The 23,171-nt window shown below is 35.6% G+C and overlaps 1 protein-coding gene across 3 annotated transcripts in view; it reads left to right on the top strand.

The window, feature by feature from the left end:
- Asx (transcriptional regulator additional sex combs) overlaps positions 1-23,171 on the top strand; it is a 391,735-nt gene that overhangs the window by 134,854 nt on the left and 233,710 nt on the right. For all 3 annotated transcript variants that reach the window (XM_090415600.1, XM_090415599.1, XM_090415601.1), the window contains 2 exons: positions 10,253-10,385; positions 18,738-19,036. In XM_090415600.1, the coding sequence (XP_090271726.1) occupies positions 10,253-10,385; positions 18,738-19,036 (432 nt within the window). The remainder of the gene's footprint in view (positions 1-10,252; positions 10,386-18,737; positions 19,037-23,171) is intronic.

Here is a 23,171-nt window from a genome sequence, read left to right as displayed (position 1 = left end):
GGATAGAAACTCATAAAAGTAATAATGGTAATAATGACCTATGTAGCAGTGATTTTGGGGCTATCTGATGAGAAGTGGAAGTTAACAGGATTGGGAACCAAAGAAATGCATCACAAAATTAACCTGATGGATACTAAATAAGTAATTATTACAGATGGCTTAAATTATCTGAACAATGATTTGGTTGATAAGAATGAAGAAGAGTTTATTGAGCTGTTTCAAGACAAACTTTCTCAATCAGCATGTGAAAGAGATAACTCATGGACAAAGAGAGTGTTAGCTTTGATTATAGTGTCAGAAGGGATCTCATCTAAGGATGTGACCATTTTTTCACCAGATGGTGACAGTCATTCTGATGTAAGTATATGGATGTTCCAATTAGAATAGATTACATTCTAAACTTGAAAGCAGTGTAGCAAAACCAGTGAAAAGATATTTAAATTATGTAGTATCATTTGAATGTGTCCCTGGAAGTTAAAGAACAGATAGATTGGGATTGAAATGAATATGCAACCTTTCTGAGCAAGAGGTCCGCTCGGTTAGCCTAGTGGCTATGTGCTTCACAACCATATCCCTGGGGAAGAAGTGTCCTAGGTTCGATTCCCGTTGGTGACGTGAGGAGCTGAAGGATCTTCCTCAGCCGTAGCCAAGTTAGCCGGTCTTGGGCGTGGACAGTAGGGTTTTTCATCCTGCAAAGCAGGCAACCCAGCCTTGAGAACTCAACACTACAGACATAGGATACACCGGGGCATAGGACTGACCACCTTATCCTGTGAGTGGTTTGAGGTCCAATGATTAATAAACCCTCGACACTACAAGGTAAAAGAGGAAAAAATGAAGATGAGATGAGACTAAGCAAGAGATCCAAAAGAAGATGATGATGGTGGAGAATAAGGGTTAGAAAAGTTATGAAATATATACAGTGCATGTCTGAAAAATTACAAATATTGTTACTTTCTTGCCTAAAGTTGGAATATGAAAAGAAATTAACTGTTTAGTCTAAAGGCAACTCAAAATTTTTTTTATCATTATGCCACAAGTACACCGGCCTGGTTGGCCGAGTGTTTAGCATATTTGCTCTCCAGCTAAAAGGCTGCCATGGATGTTTGCGATTGTCTGTGAAAATACTAATGATGGTGGTGGTGGTGGGCAGTAGATGGCATTGGTGTAGATGATGGTGGTAGTTCAATTCGCTGTAGTTGGGATTTGAGTGGTGGAGATGGAGAGTTGTGGAGTGGTGCTCTCCTTCGATGAGTCTTTGGACTCTTTGGAGGTGTCGCATAATAATAAAAAGACAGAATGAATATCAATGAATAACTTTATTGAATGCAGATCGTACCTTGTGTCAGAAACAAATGTGATTGTTCAAATAAGACTGCTTACTTTGCTAGTATCTGTTGACCTTGTGAAAAGAGACAGAAGTGCATGAGATGGAGTTTCAAGAACTGCCTCATTACCTGGATAAGAATTTGACAATATGGACAGGCTTAATATCAGCATGTAAGTTCAGTCAGTATTGACGAAGCCCTTTGATCAGAAAGACCTGAGCTCTATTCTCTTTTTGGTGACAGGAACCTTTATTTGGTCTCTTTCGACAAAAGGTGAGTTAGCTGGTCTCATACGTAGGTTGGGATTTTTTTCACCCTGAAACTGGTTTTTCATGGGAAACCAGCCCCGTGAACACACATGGATTACAGTCGTGAATATGTCCCAGCCATGTGCCAGTCCCGAGCTCGGATAAAATTGGGGGTGGGGATTGTGAAAACCAATGGTGAACTACCCTGTAAAAAATCTCACCAGGAATATTTTGTGGGCAATGCCTACAAAGTCACCTAGGGACTGAAAGGGAAAAATGCTAAAGGAATGTTGATTCAAACAGGGTAGGTCCTTTCCATATGTGTTCATAACTTATTTTAATGTTATTACAACACCAACTAAATTAATGTAGTGGGAAGGATATATTCACCAATATAACCTTTACATGACTTTCAAACCACACGTCCAATTTTGATCTTCTCTCCTAGCTACAAACTCCATCCTCTAGCATATCCTGAAGTGTATGAAGTTCCCTGTAATGTAACTTAGCCTACTATGGGAAGATCAGTTAACATCTGTTTTGGTGAACATAAGAAATACATTTGCCATCATCATTATTGCAAGTTATGACTGGTATACCATAATTTGGACATCACTTTATGCAAGATTAGATGGAAGGAAACCAGTGTGCTATGTAGAAGTTGGTACAGGTCAGAAAGACTGTTTTTAGAGTCAGGAATGGCTACGGAACATTCTCCTAAACTTAACCGACATGGCTTAAGATGGCATTAATCTGCCAAAAATTTGGCAGATTAATGCCATCTTAAGATCAATTCCCCCCCCACACACACACACAACTGTAATACTTCTTTTATACAACATTAGAGGGTGCCAAATTAGAACTTCAGATCTTCTGTCTGTCACAGTTTGAATTGTTTCATTTACTCATCGTCATGTTTAAACTATAACGTTGTTTTGCTCTGATGATGCTGGTTAATAAACATCTTTTTATAATTTAGTTTTGTCTAATGTTGTAATACTGTTAAAATAACTTATAAAATCATATCCAACATTTAAGCCTGTCAACTAAATTGACATGTTTGTAGAACTTGAGTCTCAGCTCTGGAAAGATCCTGCAAGCATTGACAAGAGTGATAAAAAAAAAAAACTAATATGTCTGATTACCTACCTAGCATTATGCTGGAATAGTTATGACAAGTTATATTTTTTAGACAAGTTAAAAGTTCTTGCATAGGTTGAAGAGATAAGTTAAATTTTGCATGGATAAGCATGAGTTTGCTAAAGTGAGGTTGTGTCTGAGTAATATTATAGTTGAGTTTAATAAAAGGTGTGGATATGCTATAATAATGTTGGACTTTGCTAAAGCATTTGATAGGATATCACACCATGAAAGGCTGTTGCATTAATGGGAGAAAATGGGTTTGGAATATAAGGTATTGGCTTGAATAAGTGGGTATCTGACAAACAAGTAATGGTATGTGGGGGTGAGAATCTTCAGAATTAAGGTGACCAGTTGTGTACCTCGGAGATCACTCTTTGGATCATTATTGTTTAATCTGTGTATATTAGTGATATTAGAAAAGGACTGACAGAGAATTTTCAATTGTTTGCAAAGATAGGCAGGGCAGTTAGAAATGCTACTGATATACATTACTTACAAGGTGATTTGAATAGGCTGGAAGTGTGACAAATGATAATAGCTATCATTTCAGTGCTAATAATTTGCCTCTATTTGGCCTGAATCCAGCTTGTTCTTCACCAAGCTTCTCTTCAACAATCCTTCTCAACCGTTTCTCAAGTACGCATTAATAAATATTACCAGGAACACTCAGTAGAGAAATACCTCTGTAATTCTCACATTCAGTTTTATTTCTCTTTTTATATATGGGTACTGTGAGAGCTCTACTCCAATCACCTGGATTTGTCCCTCTGTACAGGCCTTCTGAACTATGCAGTGCAGCCACTGTAAGACTTTTATACCACCATACTTGAGATGAGATGATAGATGATATTCGATCATTTCTGGTCAAATATCATCTACTTCAGCTACCTTTCCATATTTCAGATTTTTAATGTCTTTTTCTACTTCAAATATGGATATGTATTCCTGATTTCATGCCTAGTCAATGTGTTTTACCACTGTGCTGTCAGTGATCGTTTCATGGAGCAATTTTTCATTTCTTAAATTTTAATTCTTAAAATGTGTCTTTACAATGATTAAAGCTTTTACTGTCTCAATTTTAAGTCTGTTTTTTTTTTCATCTGTCCAGAGTGCATTTATTAATGAAAAAACACATTCAACAGCTGCATTAATTCCTGGCAGCGCTAAACAAAAACTAACTAGGCATTTAATACTCCCAGAATTTATACCCTGGTTTGTAAAATGAGCAAACATTTCACACCATTTATCACTGACACTTTGATCCTTCTGTTCACTCCACACTTCAAATTTGCTTTCATAATATTTTTTTCACACATATAAACTCATCAAATAAGTCCTCTTCATTCACAGTAAAACTTGGTGACACTGTCTGCATGAATATATAGCTTTCTTGTATGTTCTTCCACATCACAGGATCCTTTTCCTTCAAATTAATCCAATCCATAGACTGAAGAGGTGTGAGAAATGATGTACACCACTCCTGAATATATTCAATACAGGTGCATAGAATTCTACTGCATAACTTTCAAACTTTTCAACTGTTATGTGTCCTTCTTTTTCAAATTCTTGCAATTGTTTTCTCATAGTAGTTGTAAGAAACTTTTCTGCCTTCTTACAATTTAAACTTTCTACCAGTTTGTTTGTTTCATCCTTCACTTCAATTACTGTTATATCTTGCTTTTCAATACATTTAATGGTATCATAAAAGGTTTTTAACTGGCTGGCAAGGAAATGCAGGAGTGTAATTGAAAGTGGATTTTCAAAGAAATTTTTTTGAGACTGATAGGACATTTGTCAATAGAAAGAAAATATGACTTCAGTGAAGGGAACATGTCAATAACTCTCTGGATTTTTGTCCTACTTTGGCCAAACAGGCAGAACAACAAATATCAGGATTTCAGAACACCAAGACTACATCCGGTTTCACCAGTACAACCGCTCTGGGCTGGCAGACCATGCCTTAGATACCCACCATAAAATTCGTTGGAAGAAAACAAAAATAATTCATCGCAGCAAGTTTAAATACGAAAGATTATTCAAAGAATCTTCAGCAGCTCTAAAAAACGTTCCTAACCTCAACAAATTTGGGTGCATGAAACTACCCCAAATTTGGGAGACTTACATTATGAGAACTTCAGCCCAACTGCCAAGACTACCAAATTAGCCTGCCAGAAGGCACCATTAGAACTTTAGGAACAATATTAGTTTCTTGCTTTCTTCTTCATTTGCTTTGTGTTAGTGCCTGTGTACACATATCATATCTTTATGTTCCTGAAGATGGCAATGTGACGTTGCCGAAATATAGAAATTATTCATTAAAGTTACCTTTAATTAATATACTTTATATGCGTTGTTAATTCCTTAAACTAATTACCAGTTATGTCTGACCAACGTATAAGCCTTGCTACTAGAATCTTGATCATCCACGGAGATGCCATCGCACGAAAGGCCTGTCAATACGGCAAATTGAGCAGTCGGAGCAGCCAAAGATGAGACAAAGTATTCAGGAAAACTTTCTCTGTTTCGTTTTTTGCTTCAGATTTTACTTTTTAGCACGCTTTGTGCGCTGCACTCTCCTTATGATCGTAAATCTTTTTTCTTAATGACATTAACTGTTGTTTGTGAGATTCTCCAAAATGACTGATTTTACCATTTGTCCACTCAGCTGAAATTTTTGTTCTGTGTATTTATCGACGGTGTTAAAATGTTAGTTTTATCTTTTTTATATCTTTATTTGTTATTTACTTCTATATACTCAATTAGTTGTTTTATCTTTATCTATGCTTTCATTATTTATTCTTTCTTCTCTTACTTTAATCTTATTTTTATATCTAGGATTGTTTCCTCTTTGGATACTGGCGAATTTATATTTTGCTGTGCCAGCCAGTATCCTATAGTAGAAAAGATCCTTACTCAGGGAGACAATACTAGATTCTTAGCTTTCTTACACAATATCTTGTTTAAACTGCCGTATAGATTCAGATTATTGCAGTCGTGACCTAAATCTATATTTTATATTCACTCTCTCTGAATCCTTCCTGCCAAAATAGGTTCTATTTTTATAAGTGGTAATTTGGAATCGTAATCAGGCATGACTCAGGTTCAAGAAAATATGACATGTTTATTGGAATATCTAAAACACAATACAAACTCATACACTTAATTATGTTCAATACTAAATAGACTCGAACTAAGAGATTAACACATTCGAACTAATTAAAACCTATAAGGCATGCTAAACACAGTAATTACACATTGGGATATAAATCAAATGATAATAAGTTAAGCTAAATTCCTTCTAGCAGTATTACTCGTAAGAACAAACTATCAGCCATTCTAATGTTACTGAGACACTAAATTCTACCTTTCATATCGCATCAAGTTAATCCTATCACATACAAGTTACAAAAGATCTCTCTTAAACAATTCTTCTTACTCACAAACGAGGTTAACTTTCTAATTAGTGACTGTCCACAGAGTTCCTTACTATAAAGTTCTTAATTTCACAATCGTAAACAATCTTCTTTCTTCTAATGAACATTCACACAAAATTAGAGCAATAGCACCTTACCAACTTTTTCCCGCGTTGTTCTGCACCATGTGTTTTTCTTTTCTGGATATTTCTCATCTATTTTGGCTGTCTATACGCCAACGTAGAAGTTGCGCTATCTTCATTCTTTCTGCCGGAAACTGACTCAAAATCTTTGCGTTTCAGGAACAACTCGATGGGGCTTTTCAGCGACGGCCCGATTCTGCTAGGACTGGAATTTTTTCCTTCAGCTTTGCATAGAATCCAGCTTCATTTCTTTACGAACGCTCGCTGCCCGACATCACAGACTTCACTTCCCCCTTAAGCGAAACTGCCCGCCAACTTCCGAACCACCCAACAGGAAAATGATACGACAAGAGATCAAGGAAAAAAGCCTTGTGTTCCAGGCTCAACCCCCCCCCCCCCCTTTTTTTTTTTTTTTTTTTTATACTCCTATAGAGCACCCTCTTTTTCAGCCCCTTTTTGCACACGATCCTTACTAATTTCACCCTTTGGCTTATCCTTCATTTCTACGACGCTGATATACTCGGATTCATGGAATACATGGTTACGTGATTTTCCGAATAAGCTATACCCACCAGTGTTACGCTGTACGCGTGTAGCTTTAGGCCTTTCAGGAATTAATACTTAACAACTTTATGATGACTCACAATAGATTTTACATAGTTTAAGTAAGGCTTAAATTTAATTCACATTATCCCTCTTTTTTAAGACATACAAAAATGAAATCTCAAATTAATCACAATAGCTTAAATATAAGGTGCTTAAATAAAGAATACAAATTTTTACATAAAGTGAGGAAGTTTCACTTTTAATTACAACTGATGTGCAGGTATTTCTCTGTGTTTGCAATTTTTATATGTTAGACCCTAAATGAATGATTTCTTTCCAGGATTCCTTCATCTAGGATCTAACAACAGCAAGACTTCCAACATCACGACACACTTTACAGCCCAACAATTTATTCTTGACATGCAGCTACTCATTTCTCTCACAGAAGTCATTTTTCTGCAAAAGTGTCCAACATTCGGGCCAATCATTATCAGAATCTTCTTCCTTTTGACCACATGGATCTTCGGTCTTGGTTTCGTGATCCTCTTCACCAAGTGTATTTTTGGTGCTAGTTTTCTGTTTTACAGGATCACAAGTAGATTCAACAATTCTTGCTTCTTCAGCCTTCCTTTTTTTACTCATTGGCATAAAGTGACTACTTATTTTACTCATTTTGAACAATGATAGTACTAATTTAACTTAATGAATTCAAAACTCACGTGAACACCTGCCTGTTGCAGAGTGAATATAGAACTGATAAACTGATATTGGAAGCAATCGGAAGTGAACACAACTTCCTGTTTCCGGTTGCGTACCAACCGATGAAACAGGAAAGCAGGGTACCAACTTATGAGTAATCAAAACTGAAAATTCAATTCATAAACACAGTGCCATCTACTGGAATATTTATAATACATTTTGCTGTCAATAAATCGCAAATTTTTAAAAACTTAAGAAAAAAGGTGCTGGTACTGCGTACCGTTGCATGCTGCCAGAAAAAAAGCACTGGCTTTCACAATTAAAAAATTACTTATACTACAGTTGGAAGCCTTTCTTCAAACAGCAGCTTTATGTTTTTTCGTTTTCACGTGGCAGACTACATCTGACTGACCACCATGTGAAATGCAAAATTTACAGTTACATAATGTACATTCCACATTTTCATCTATTTAATGAAAGGAAATTCTCCCTCTAATATTATCATTAATACCGCACTTACGTTTCGGCATTATAGGGGTAGAAAACGATAAAAATTATAACATGCAAAGTATTGATCAAGTAAGATACTATTATAACTGAAGCACAGGGAAAAAAGAACATTGCCATTAGTTACTGTTAGTTATTATTAGTTAGTTATGTTATTTATAATACTAATGATTATTATTATAAATAATAAATAAATAAAATTTATTATTATCAACATTGTAATAGAAATTGGTACTAAAAACGAGATAAAATCCATTTATCCATTTTGTCCTGAAGAATACTTAAAAAAGCAGGACTTTTGGAATTAACTCGGGACATTTTTATAAAAAACGGAACTGTCCTGGGAAAAACAGGATGAATGGGAACCCTACGTTATTAATATAATCTGACATTGCCATAAGTAACTGAATTTGGACTAAGTCCTAGTATTGCTGATTTCTCTACGCTTTAGTTGATCAAGTCACTGCAGATCAACAGCCTTTTTCTTAATTTATCATAGTTCCCTGCTTTGTAATTCCAGATGTCTCTTGTTCTGTGAAGATGTGTTACCTGCCTAGCCACTCTCCACATTATCTGAAAGCACATGAACCTGTTCTGTCACTTCACTGGAAGCAGCTATCACTTGGTTATGTCCAAAAAATAAAACCTTTGCCTAACCATTCTACATGGATTAGCATTTTTTTCCATACAAGTAGAATGGTTAGGTGATGATTCAGTGAAGCACATAACATTTCAATGCAATAACCTCAGGTTTCCATTTTCCCTTCTTTAGTGTGCATGTGAAATAGGTTATACCAGTTGTCAACATCATTATAATCAATGTTACCCACACTTAACATGATAGCTTTTCATCGTGGAAGGGTTGTACTCCACCATGATGCATCTCTTTCTCTCTCTCTCTCGCACACAACACTATTGCACCTAAGCAAGTCACTTACTCCATCGGTCTACCAACAAATCTTTAGCACACAGAGCAGAGTACTGTGATTTCTTTCCAGTCTATACAGATTGTTTAAGATCTGAGCTATCTGTTGGATACACTTCTGTTTTTCTTAACCACATTATATTTTGTCAGATCCCAAAGGAATGGAGTAACTATACTGTTGAAGTGCATGCCTTTAACACATTAAAAAAAAAAAAAAATCTTCTACCAAGGATGTACGATTTATACTGACTCTGATTCTTTATAGGCCATATATTCTCTTGTGTGCAACTCACATTCAGCGAACTGTGAAATTCTAGTTATTCTATCAGATAAAGACACACAATTTAGATGTTCACTTGTGCTGGATTCTAATCTGTATTGGAATCAAGGGGAAACAAGACTGAGATGTAGCTGCTACGAATTGTACCAGATTAAGCTTAGAATAATGCATGCACTCCAATTTGTGTATAAACAGAATAGAGGAAGTCGTTATAGGCTCTGCATAGATGACAGTCATCATCATTCTTTCTTACTGAGGAATAATAACCCAATTTTCACGTGAGCACTGTAACACATCTGATATGTCATGTCTTGTGGAGTGTTGCCATTTTACTTGAGAACAGCATATATACTGCCATAACTTTCAGCATAGTGCAGTATGGTCTTAGTTCCCCTTGCATGAATGAAATCCACTCGATCAACCACTGATGCCAGGAGTAAACCTTAACAGCTTACATAATAAATTAAATAATTTGGTAAGAGATTTTGATCTACCAAAGAATTTTGTTTTGGTGATTTTTTCTTTTTTTTTTGACATGTCACAAAAAATGAATTCCGAGAATGTCACAAGAATCAGTTCTGCAAAAAAGTATAGCATACTTTTGAAGATTCCTTCAAACACAATTCATTATTGCATCCTTTTGCTTTTTCCTGTTAAGTGCTACCATGTGATCCCTTTGTGTGCAATTTGAAAATTTGAATGTGTATCCACTTTCTACTCGAAATCATTAGTTATACAAATTGCCACAAGCTGATTTGTCTGAATTTGTTGTTGTCTTCTTCTTCTCTTAAAGGATTAGGCTTCACTGTTCCGGCTTCACTGATTGGGTGCTAGCTATAAAGTTATCTTTTAGCAATATGTTATTAATAAATAGTGTGATAACATACCGTAAGTATTACAGTCAACATATAATTTACAACTTTTAACATTCGCTGATTTTATATCCAAATTATTACTTCAAATGCTGTATGAGTTACATAATATTATAATATATATACACATATAAATTATGTTTCTTAGAATGATATACCAGATGGTGGGATATGCATGGAAGTTGAAGAGGAAGAGGAAAATATTCTTGATCTAGAAATTGCTAATCCTAATATGGAGTATGGAACAACTCGTGCTTCTGTAGATAAAAGAAAAGACAGGGGTAAGTTTTTTAGTTTTGTTTTAATTCATTAAATGGGGACAGATTTTTATTCAGCAGTCTATATCAAAAACTACTGAGATATGTCAGTATTGAAAGGTTTAGTATGCTAATAAAAACAAAGAAACATGCAAATTGGGCATGTTTTTTTTTGTCAACTCTTATTTTTAATTTTTACTTCAAAAGTAATTTTGATATGCAATTGAAATTTAACATCATCAGAGTGAATACATACCAACAGAACAGACCACTACACAAAGCAAAAAAGAAATGAACTGTGGTTGCAGAATGTTTCTGTTCTGTTGCTCTTCCAGCCAGTCACATGATACTATTAGGAACCTGTGGGAACTGAGATAATGGCTATGTTCTCATTCCAATGGGTTCTTAATAGTATCGTGTGGCAGACTGGTTTGAGAGTGCAGAACAAAAGGATTCTGTAATCTCTGTTCATTTCTTTTTTGTTTTGTGTAGTGGTCTGTACTTGGTGTGCATTTGCTCTGATAATGTGATGAGATACTCATCATGAACTCATCATAAACTCCTTAATTTCCCTAAGTAATTTACTGTATAGTCATTTAATCTTAACATGTAATGCATACCTCACATTCAGGCAATGGGAGAAAGGAAATGCAGATTGTAGTAAAGAATTTACAGGGAGAAATGCCTCTATATACTAAAGCTTCCAGTGTTGTGTTACAGAGAGAGAGAGAGGTTCTTGTCAATTCCCTTTGGCTTTAATAATTCTCATTTAATAATACAGTGACAAATTTGTTTATATCCACTCAGATGAAAGATATTGTCATTAGGGATGATGGACCCAAATCTTTCCTAAAAATCCTTGATGCTTTTCTGAAAAAGGCAGTTGATAGCACCTCTTTCTCGCTGATGTTTCTGTGTTATGTCTTTTTTTGGTACTTCTGTGAACTGGCATCCACCATTCCTTCCTTCACTTTCTTTGAAGTCTGTAAAAACATGAGTCACTGTTAATCAACATCAGTTCAGTCTAGGTTCAGACTTACAAACCAACTTGCTGTTGTTCACTTTCATTCCATCTACATCTGTCCTCTGGAACAGCCTTCCTCACCTCTTGTTTCCCAAAAACTATAAAACACTGAAAAAAGAACTATTTAGTTCTTCATATTTCACCACTTATTTAAACATATTTAGATAGATGGACAGAGAGAGAGAGAGAATGATATATTCTAATGATTGTTCAAATTAGTAATTGTTATGTGTTTATGATACAGATTTTGGTCAGAGCCATGTAGGAGAGAAAGAAACTAGTGTTTTTAAGGTGGTAGATAGTTTTTTATCTACCACCTTAAATCACTACTCTGCTTGATTATTGGAAACCTGAAATATCTTGGTAAAGCACCATATGTGATTTTTCAAGCCACAAGCTACATGGATTATTAAATCGGTAGTTGCATAGCATTATAGATAAACGTTTTGAGTGATGTGAGAGCATCTGTGGCCATGGCCATCTGATAGACCATGGGTTTCAATCTTGCTATTACATGAAGGCTTATTGAGTGTCTTTAGGTGGTAGATCATTGCCATCTCGCCATCTGAAGTGACTTGAGGTGGGGGGGGGGGGTACCAAGTCTGGGAAGCAGGGCTGTACCCCACTCTAAATTTACAATTCTTAATAGGTAGAACTTCCATAAATAAATAAGCATATACAATGATAATGATGTAGCATAGGAAATAGCATTTGACTCCATAGTGCTAGGCCTCAAGAAAAATTGTTATAGATTAAATTCCAGTCACTGACTAGAGGACCCCTTTTCTAAGCATTTCTTTGGCCAGTTCCTGAGTTAGTCATTCTGTGCCACATGCTTTTTTACCTTGCATTAAAAAAAAAAAAAGAAGAAAAATAAACATGACTTAGGATCATGAAATGAGTGGCAGTTGTTTACCAAAAGCCTTGATTCATTGATAATTTAGCTACTCAATATTAGTGAAGGCCTGAAGGATAGAGACTGACTGTTATCTTGTCTTCAAAAAAATTAAAGCTAAAGGAGCTCTGCTTACTTTCTCTAAGGCATTAGAGGATACAGGGATGTGTACAAATCTCAGAATGAAAAAGTGAATCTTATTTATGTCGCATACAGCAGCAATGAATTATCTAATAAGATCATTCTTAAGAGTGTTGTTGTAGAAGGATTAATAATAATCTGCATGTCTGTCCATGTTCTGCAAATTCAGTAAGCAGTAGGCTTTTAAGGTCAAAGATGACTACAAAGGTACATTGACCTTTGTGGTCATTTTTGGAATAATCAGATTTCTTGCTTTCAGATTCCAGAAGATTGTGAAGAACAGTATGCACAAACATATGCCTAAGATAATTGCCAAAAGTGGATGTGATTGTGAAAAAAAACTGATTTGAAATGATGGAGGGAACATATACACATCAGTGATGATTCTGTGCATACTGTTCACATCCTTCTTTTCTGGAGAGAATCTGAAAGGAAGTGAATGATTGCGTGATTCACCATGATGTGATGAAGCAACCAATTCTGGAGAGGAGTTGTCAGTGATAGATGACAAACAATTTGGCTAAGTGCATTATGCCATTACTTGATGAAATGACATTATTCTCCAAAAATTGCACCCATTCATTGGTAAATGTCATTTTGATTAATCTCTTCACAGTGATGAAACAACGTGTGTTATTTGTTTCCAAATGATCACTGGATCTTCAGTGGTCATTTGGATATTGCTGGTGGCGGATACAGCCACTGTCAGATTATAAACACTGATTTGCCTTGAATGCCAGACAAGCTTATTAACACACATGCTCATGCCCATTATTCTAAGTAAAGTGATTTCTAAATGGAGGCTGCTCACTTTCATATAACTCCATCTTATGTAAAATTCACTGTTAATTATTCACTGATAATTTGCATAGCAAACATGCTAAATGAAACATAAGCTAATATTTCAGCCAACATTACAGAGATAAAAAGAGATGCCCCTTAGCTAGCTAGTTGGTTGATTAGCATACTGGCTCTCCAACCAGCAGGCTGCTGTGGGCTTGGATGTTTATGATTGTCTTTAGGTGGGAGATGTTTTATTGCTCAGTGTAAGACCACCACTTCACTTATTTCGAGGTCTGAAGTGGCTTCTAAAAGTTCCATATTCAGTCTCTAGAGTAGGGTTTCTGGATCTGAAATATGGAACAGGTAAAATATAAATAAAAAAAAAACACTTTAAAAAAATAACTGTGTGCGTGCGTGTACACACACACACACACACACACACACACACACACACACACACACACACACACACACACACACACACACACACACACACACAGTAAACTCTTGGTTCAACAGACTTTGGATTTAATGGACATAATTTGACAAATAAATACAGATAATGAAATAATACATAACAATGGTTAATTGGATGTAATCGGCAGTGTTTATAAATTGTGTCTTCGACATTCGCATATATTCGTGATATTTCTTGCATACTTTTAATAGTTCGTGCGCATGCATGTGCTTTGATTTGGTTGCTAGTGCAAAACACATGGTGTTTAGGCTGTTGCTGGAGTAATTTTTAGTTAAACTGTTATTAATCATTATTAATATCAGTTAATATGTCTGGAGTTAAAAGAAAATGAGTAAACTTGATGACAGCACAGAAACTTGAGTTAATAAATAAGTTGGAAAGTGGTGCATCTGTTGCTGATGTTTGTGAACTTTATGGGGTGAAAAAGCAAACAATTTTGGACAAACGCAAAAATAAAGACAAACTTACTCAGTTTTCACTAAAATATAGCGTTGAGAGATCCAAAAGTGGTTTCACTGTGGCAGATAAGAAACATGAAGTTGGCCAAGCATAAGAATTTAGAAGAAAGTGTTTACAGTGCGGTCTAGTGGCGTTGTTGTTTGTAATGTTGAACTAAGGTTGACTGCTGAAAAACTGGCACAACACATGGACATACAGTTCCAGGCGAGTGGTGGGTGGCTTTGGCGCTTTTGTAAATGTCATGGCATTAAACAGGCAAACATGTGGTGAAGCACTGAGCACCGATATTGAACAAGTTGAGCCCTTCAGAAAATACATCAACGAAATCATTGAATCTGAGGGTCTTATTTTGTCTCAGGTTTACAATGCAGATGAGACCGGCCTGTTCCCAAAAATACCACCATGAACAAACATGAGATTAGTATGCCTGGCCGCAAATTAAACAAGGAGCGCATTTTAGCCCAACTTTGTGCTAATGCCGATAGTAGTCGGAAGAGAATAAAGCCTCATACTTTGAAAAATGTTATGAACCAGTTGCCTATCATCTGTTCCAGCTCGAGGAATGCCTGGTTTACAAGTGACATTTTTTCCGACTAGTTTTTCAATCACTTTCAAGCATATGAAATATGAGAAATAGACTACAAAATTAACCAAGCTGGTGTGCTAGGTTAGGTCATTATCAGGTTGGACCAGTTTTATCGAGTCAGATATCACTTGCCACTCTATAGAATATCTTTTTCAACATATATTTCTCCTTCGGTTTTGGTGTCAACTGTTAGTAATTTAATACTAACTTAATCCTTATTACTGTTGGTAATAAATTACAATAGCTTTGTTGGTATTATTCTTGGTGCTGCCAAACGAATCATTTCAAGAGGTTTTAGGAGAGATTATATACCAGGCTGGAATAGTGACAGTGAAAGACTGTATAAAGAATTCTCTACTAATAATAACCCTACAGTAGCCGCTGTGCTACTGAAGTCTCTTGACAATGCTAGATGGATTAAAACAATTTTAATTTTACTCATTCCAGCCAAAAAGCTCAGTCCCTGATTAGGAAGCTTGCCCCTAATACAAAGACTTCTGGTAAACTGCCTGCCGTAGATCCAAAACACATTGCAAATCATATAGTTTCAGTGACTAAATATCCTCAAGATAGAGTAGCTATGAGAGAGGTGAAACAAAAACTAAATAATCTTGAAACAGATTTTCCACCATCATCATTATCTCAGGCTTTCGCTTCCCAGGAACTTACCCAGGCAGTTAAATCATTGAGGACTGGGAAGGCGGCTGGTCCGATAACATCTACCCTGAATTCATTAAGAACTGTGGACCAAAAACTATTAAATGACTTACTGCTATGTATAATAATATCCTGGACTCTGGCATGCTTCCATCAAATTTTAAAAGATCTAAGATCATTGCCATCTTAAAGCCTGGCAAAGACCCTACAATTGCTTCCAACTACCGTCCTATCACCTTGTTAAGCGCCTGCCTGAAACTTCTCGAAAGAATGATATACAACAGAATTTCTTCAAGTATACATAATAGACCTCCACAGGAACAGGCTGGCTTCAAACCTGACAGAAGTTGTTGCAATCAAGTACTGGCCTTGACAACCTTTATAGAGAATGGTTATGAAAAGCAATTGAAAACAATAGCGGTATTTGTGGATCTCTCTGCTACCTATGACACAGTGTGGAGAGAGGGTCTTATTTTAAAATTCCTAGAAACTATCCCGTCACCAAAACTAGCCAACTTAATTAATCAAATACTAGCAGACCGATGGATACAAGTATCTCTCAATGAATCCAAAAGTAAATTCTTTAAGATTAAAAATGGCCTACCTTAGGGGTAAGTTCTTGCCCCATTGCTCTTGAACTTATATATTAGTGATATCCCAGAGACAACATCACGGAGATTCATGTATGCTGACGATATTGCCATTGCAACTCAACATTCAACATTCCAAAAAGCCGAGAACATCTTAACTAAAGATCTGGCTGTACTTGATAAATACTTTAGACGATGGCGATTACAACCTGGCCTGAACAAAACTGAAGTAGCATCCTTTCATTTAAGTAATATCCAGGCCAACTATATTCCAAAAGTTTATTTCAGAAAAAAACAGGCAAAATTTAACAATCATCCAAAATACCTAGGAGTCATCCTAGACAGAAGTTTGACATTTAAATGTCATCTAGAAAATATTACTGGAAAATTAAAAACTCGTAATAATATAATGCATAAACTTGCTGGTACTTCTTTGGGTGCTGATGCCAACACACTGCATACTACCGCACTGTCTTTAGTCTATTCTACAGCAGAGTATTGTGCTCCTGTGTGTCTAAACAATGCACATGCTTCTTTAGCCGATGTCCAGCTGAATCAAACTATGAGGATAATCTCTGGAGCTCTGAGATCTACTCCAGGCTACTGGCTCCCAACTCTCAGTAATATAGCCCCTCCCTCACTTCGCAGGATCCCCAGGCCTTAAGCAATTTATGGACAAAAATAATCGGAAACAGTTCCTTGCCTATCCACCAAGACATTTCCTTTCATACCTCACAAAGACTGAAATCCAGGCACCCTGCCTGCAGGAGTGCAATACAAATGAACGACCAGAACTTTGACCTATGCAAGTCATGGGGAGAGTATTGGCTTCAAAGTACCTCCAATCTTCAAATTTCCATTTCAAATCCAACATCTCATCTGGAGGGCTTCGATCTCCCTAGACATGTATGGATCACTTTAAATCTGATCAGAACAGGATGGGGGGGGGATGTAAGCATCTCTTGCATAAATGGAACTGGTCCGATACTCCAAACTATGAATGTGGAAGCAGAATCCAGACTATCAGTGCATTGTGCCCTATCTACTCATTCTCAGGTACTAAAGAGGACTTTTTTTTTTAAATTGATCCCAGAATCTCAGTAGTGAATCTGGGATTTAAGGATTAAGCTCTGACTCATGATTCTTAATTTTAATGTTTAATAATTTCAACCTATTGTACTCCCTTTTAATATGATCTTTACAGTGGTTTTTATGCTGTTTTATGTAATATGTATGTAATATCCTGAAACCTGTAAATCATACGCTAAATAAATAAGTAATTTAATAGTAACTAGGCTTTATTAAAAGATATATGGTAAGAAGTAGTTCTCTCTCTTTTTTTTTTTTTTTTTGTAAAGATCAATAAATATAGGATTTCGTTTGGTTTTCAGATGTGGATTTTTACCAGCAGGCAGAGTACTTTTTCTAGTTTTTACTAGGCAGTTCTAAGTTTCTGATCACAATTAGAATTTTCAGTTTTCACAGTAAATGTTTTTATCTTTTAATTTTTCTAAGTCTTTAGTATTACATTTTGTGCATATCGTTATAATATTTTATTTTTGTATACAGTTTATTCCTCCCCAATAATGTATCCCCATCCCCGAAAAAAAAAAATTTAGTTGTTAGATGAATGAATGTATTATCATCTAGAAACTGGAATTTTCCCAGGTTTCAGTCTCTCTGAATTTTGGACTTTGTACCTGCATATGTATATATGTGTTTTTTTTTCTAATTATGCCAGGACTGTATAAAAGCAATTCATGTCTATATTTAAGCATGCCAGATATGCATATTCATTTCAAATGAACTATATATTCACTCCATCATACAGTAATTTTACATATCTACCTCTAAATGTCCTTAAGTATTAGTTATTTTTCATTCAGACATTTAGTTCATTTGTCGTTGTAGTTTTGGTTTTAGTGGAGAGCATATTGATCTCAAATAGTTTCATTCCTATCCTCATTACTGATATGAATCAATCCATATCATCTCATAAATAGAATATTAGATGATTTGTTCAACCATATTCATGAATGATATATATTGTAAGAGATGACCAGTACTATAGCTGAGGATTAGAAAACTGAAGATAAGGAAGAGTTGAAGTTTGTTGAAGTTTCTGTTCTCAGCAGAGAACAGAAAATGTCTGATAAAGAAAAAGCCAAGAATTACAGAAACAGATTGTAAATATTGAATTTCTGTTCATGCCTATAGAGTGCAGAGAGAGCTATTAGGAGAGGTATTTTGTGCATGCATGGCTTTCTGTGTGTGTGTGGGGGGGGATTTACAAATGCATTTATTTGTACAGTTGATTCTCACTATTGTGACCATTGCTATAACAAACTCACTCACTATCCAAAACATTGAAAAATTGCCTACCAAAGCCATACAATGCTATACTAAAAGAAATTCACTAGAGCAAAAACTATTCATCATAACATTTATGTGGTCCCTACAAATGGAAATATATCTGTAAGGATGTAAATATTGCTGTTATGTTATTTAATTTTGACTTTTTTTTTTTAATACGTTATATTCTGTTCTGTCTAGGATTGATTATTTTTGTATGTTAACGTGGACAATGTGATTATTGCAGTTTTCAATTTCAGAGAGGCATATCATCATCTGATATGGGATCTCTGTTTGGAACATCATGAAAAGCCAGTGATAATCATATGATCATTTAATTATATTAGACATGCATTATGTGATTGTATTTTTAAGTAGTTTCACATCTTAATTTTCTTTCTACCTTTCCAGTTTTATATGTGAAGTTACCTTCAGCATCCAAGTCTTTTTCAATGTCTTTTGTAAACAATTCATTCTGCAATCAAGTTGAAAATGAGAAATTTAAGCAGGAATGTCCTGTTTCAAAGCACATGGATATAGTCCCATGTTTTTTGGAATCGTCTGTGGTTAATGCCACTCTAAAAATTGACTGCTTACAGCATAGAGCAAAGGAAAATATGATTAATGGAGACAGTAAACTTGTTCAAGAAAACTGTGACCTGAAACCTGTTGGGGTTACTGGAAGTCTTTCTCATAGCTCTCCTGCTAAAGTAAGTTTGTTATTTCCTAATTACTAGGAGAATTTTTAAAAGATTAGTTAAGTTTATACTACTTTATATGTTAGAAGACCAGTGCCTAATCATATTGTAATGCATGATGTCTTTGTTTGGCTTATATAACGATGCATAATGGACTTATTTGATGGAATATAGATATATATTTATCAGGGGTGAATATTCCGAGTGTGCTAGGCATGCAGTTCTCATCCACGAAATATCAGTATCACCGATTTTATATTTTTGCATTTACTCCCATTAAAGACTCCCTTAATTGTTTGCTGACGTTGCGTGATTCCTAAAATTAAACACAATATACTAATGCTTCATTGACCTCTTCACGAGGATAATGAAGCATTAGTACTTCATGAAGAGGCACTTTTCAATGCGTAAACATTGCATCACATTTGCGTTAATAGCCTGGGTGTGCTTTCAAATGCATACATCTTTGCACCCTTTGAAAAGATGTAAAGAGGGCACAGTGAGTCAATTCTTAGCTTTCTACTATTTTTAAACCGCTGAGAAGCGAGGCGGGGTGAGCTCACATTGAGAGCTCACCCAGCACCTAGTGGCTGTGATTAGTTGTTGAGTTAACCGATCCAATTGAACGTTGTCACTTGTCATGAATTGAACGCTTTCTGGAACTGAAAATTCGAAAGTGGATGTTAGGTAAAAAAAGCTAATTGTTTTTTCTTTTGTACAGTTGATACATCTGTTGAGGTTGCAAAATTTTTTAATGGTATAGAGACATTTTTATTCTAGTCTTTGGAAACAACAGACAGTAAAAAAAATCTATTCCTGAATAAAAATGAATATTCTGTGTATTATAAGGCATTGTTGATCTACACAAAAATACCAGCATATGTGAGATTAATAAGACAGACGAACCGCTGATACTAAAAAAAAACCTAATGAATGTAGGATTCCCGAAAGTGTGGATAATTCCGATAATGATCGAATGTTATGTACACTGAGTTTCAGTAAACAAAAGAAAATTCTTGGAAAATGGAGCGAAATATACACAAACCAGAGAAATACACATAACATGGGCAACAAATTTTATGAAATGATTGGCTGCTCCATCAAACCATATTTATTCCTGCCATACTCTCTGTCTCCTCGTAAGTTTTTTTTTAATTATACCATCATAAATTCATTTATTCATGTCTAGACTTTATAGGCTCTTGCTATTCGCTGTTCCCAGCAACTTATAGGACACACCTATCACAAATGTTATTTATTAATAATTCATTTAGCATTAATGAAAATATTTCTACTCGCACTTATCCTTTCCTTTCATTTCCTATTCTCATGTCTTATAAACGATGTTTAATAAATTTAGTTTAATCCTTTATCCAAGTGTAAGCAAACAAAGTTTGCGTCTGAAGTATCTTCAGGACTGAAGCACCTCGTAGTAAAGGTGGACCAAGCTCTTATCACTCCTTGTCTCAGTATCTCCCATAATGCAAAGCACATCTCATTCAGACATGTATAATGCCATGTATTAAGAGAAGGGCCACTATCCAAACTGGCTTCGACCTTTATTGAGGTCTCGTCAGTGGGAGCCAGACCCAGAAGTGGTGATAAATAAATAAATTCCGTGTGATGATACAGCATCCCCCCTTTATCCAGGAGTTCACGGTACCATCTAGTCCCCCCCCCCCAGATTTTATCTGGGCTCTGGAACCGGCATAGGCTGATGAATCAGACCTATGGCTGGATCAGTATTCCTAACTGTAATTCGTGTGTGTGTCCTCGGACCGGTTTGCCTGCTTGCAGGATGAAAAACCCTGCTGCCCATGCCCAAGACCGGCTAACTTGGCTGTGGCTGAGGAAGATCGTTGAGCTCCTCATGTCGTTGACAGGAATCGAACCTAGTACACTCCTTCCCCAGGCATATGGTTGCGAAGCACAAAGCCACTAGGCTAACCTCGTGGACGAAGTGGTGATACTAAGGCAGAAGCAATGAAGAGGTCATATTTACTTATATGAGTTGCCAAAAGGTGTACCACCTCATTATTAAATTACTCTGGATTTAGAGAAAGATGTTGGAAGTTTATTTTCCACTTGGTTAGACTATAATAAATATAGTTTAATCCTTTGTCCAAGGGTAAGCAAACTAAGTTTGCGCCTGAAGTATCTTCAGGACTGAGGCAACTCATGGTAAAGGTGGACCAAGCTCTCATCTCTACTTGTCTTAGTATCTCCCATAATGCAAAGCACATCTTGCAGACATTTATAATACTATGCTTTAAGGGAGGGTCCACCCCAGACCGGTTTCGACCTTAACACCTTTTACTATGAGTTGCCTCAGTGCTGAAGATACTTCAGGTGCAAACTTTGTTTGTTTACACTTGGATAAAGGATTAGACTAAATTTATTATAGTCTAACCAAGTGGAAAATAAACTTCCAACATCTTTCTCTAAACTAGAGTAATTTAATAATGGTGGTACACCTTTTGGCAACTCGTATAAGTAAATATGACCTCTCCATTGCTTCTGCCTTAGTATCACCACTTCTGGGTCTGGCTCCCACTGACGAGGCCTCAATAAAGGTCGAAACCGATCTGGGTAGTGGCCCTTCCCTTAATGCATAGCATTATACATGTCTGCAAGAAGTGATGAGAGCTTGATTCACCTTTACTATGAGTTGCCTCAGTCCTGAAGATACTTCAAGCGCAAACTTTGTTTGCTTACACTTGGGTAAAGGATTAAACTAAATTTATTATAGTCTAACCAAGTGGAAAATAAACTTCCAACTTATAAATGATAGTTCACATATTTTCATCTTTGAGTATTTCTAATAAATCCTAAAACAAACTGATTGTTCCCCCACTTCAGAAGTATTCAAAGTTATCCTGCAATTAATTACATTGGACCAATTAAGATAAACGCTGATCCACTATGCACTATCAAACTTTCATACATCGATAAAAATGCAATCATAGTCATGTGCATCTGCAGGGGGGGGGGGTCCTCAGGATGGATTAAAAAATTCCACAAATTATTATCGTAAAAGTGATTGAGATATGTAACCTTACACCCTCAACCATGGGACGATTTTTCTGTCTTAAACTTTTATTATCTGTCGGCCTGTTTCGGCCCATGGCGGGGTAGCCATAGAACATGTGTTTTATTGCAGCAATAAAGCACGTGTTCCTGTTTTTGGTTCATCTTTTTCTGATTTGTGAAAAGAATGTTCATTACTGTTGTGAACAGCAACCAGTGTTTGTTTGTCCTCTGTGTCTAGTGAATCACTGAGTGAAGTGCGAATTGCAAATTTATAGTGAAACAGATTTAAACAGAAAAATACATTTTTAAGTGTATGTAATTTAATATTATTTGTTAGTTTTAAGATTTTTTTGCTTTTAAACTGAAATAATTTAATTTAGGATTTTGGGATTAAATAATTAGTTAATTTTTAATAAAATATGCCGGCCAATTTTTTAATATATGAAATTGTGCTAAAAACTATTATTTCCGAATACTTTTTTCCCCCCACGAATTAAAGATAATTAAAATCGATGTAAAACGAAAATAATGTATTTATAGTTTACATCGACAAATAATTACATCAAAAATGCTAAAAGACGTTTATTGATGTAATTATTTATCTCAAAGCTTTGCCGCCGCCCCCCTGCCCTCCCCAAAAAATTTTCTGTGGGTGCCCATGCATATAGCCAAATTGACGGCAAATTTGTAGCGTGGGTTTTATAACCCACACGACAGCACATCCAACCGAAATGGGCATATGATTCCACTGATATATATATATATATATATATATATATCAATGGGTTATGGGCATCTGTCTGCAGAAAATTTTCAAGGGGAAAAGCTTGGAGACAAATAATTGTCAATAAATTTTTATAATTATTGATTTAATTAAATAATTACATCAATAAACATCTTTTAGAATTTTTTTATGTAATTATTTGTCGATGTAAACTATAAATACATTCTTTTCATTTTACATCGATTTTAATGATCTTTAATTCTTGGGGAAAAAAGTATTCAGAATTAATAGTTTTTAGCACAATTTTATATACAAAATTCATGTATTAAAAATCAACTAATTAATCCCAAAATCCTGAATTAAATTATTTCAGTTTAAAAGCAAAAAAATCAT

Source organism: Typopeltis vanoorti, chromosome 3 (genome assembly GCF_054136105.1).
Source record: "Typopeltis vanoorti isolate ZY-2024b chromosome 3, IOZ_Tvanoo_1.0, whole genome shotgun sequence".
Classification (NCBI taxonomy): domain Eukaryota; kingdom Metazoa; phylum Arthropoda; class Arachnida; order Uropygi; family Thelyphonidae; genus Typopeltis; species Typopeltis vanoorti.
This window is presented reverse-complemented; position numbering and strand designations above follow the sequence as displayed.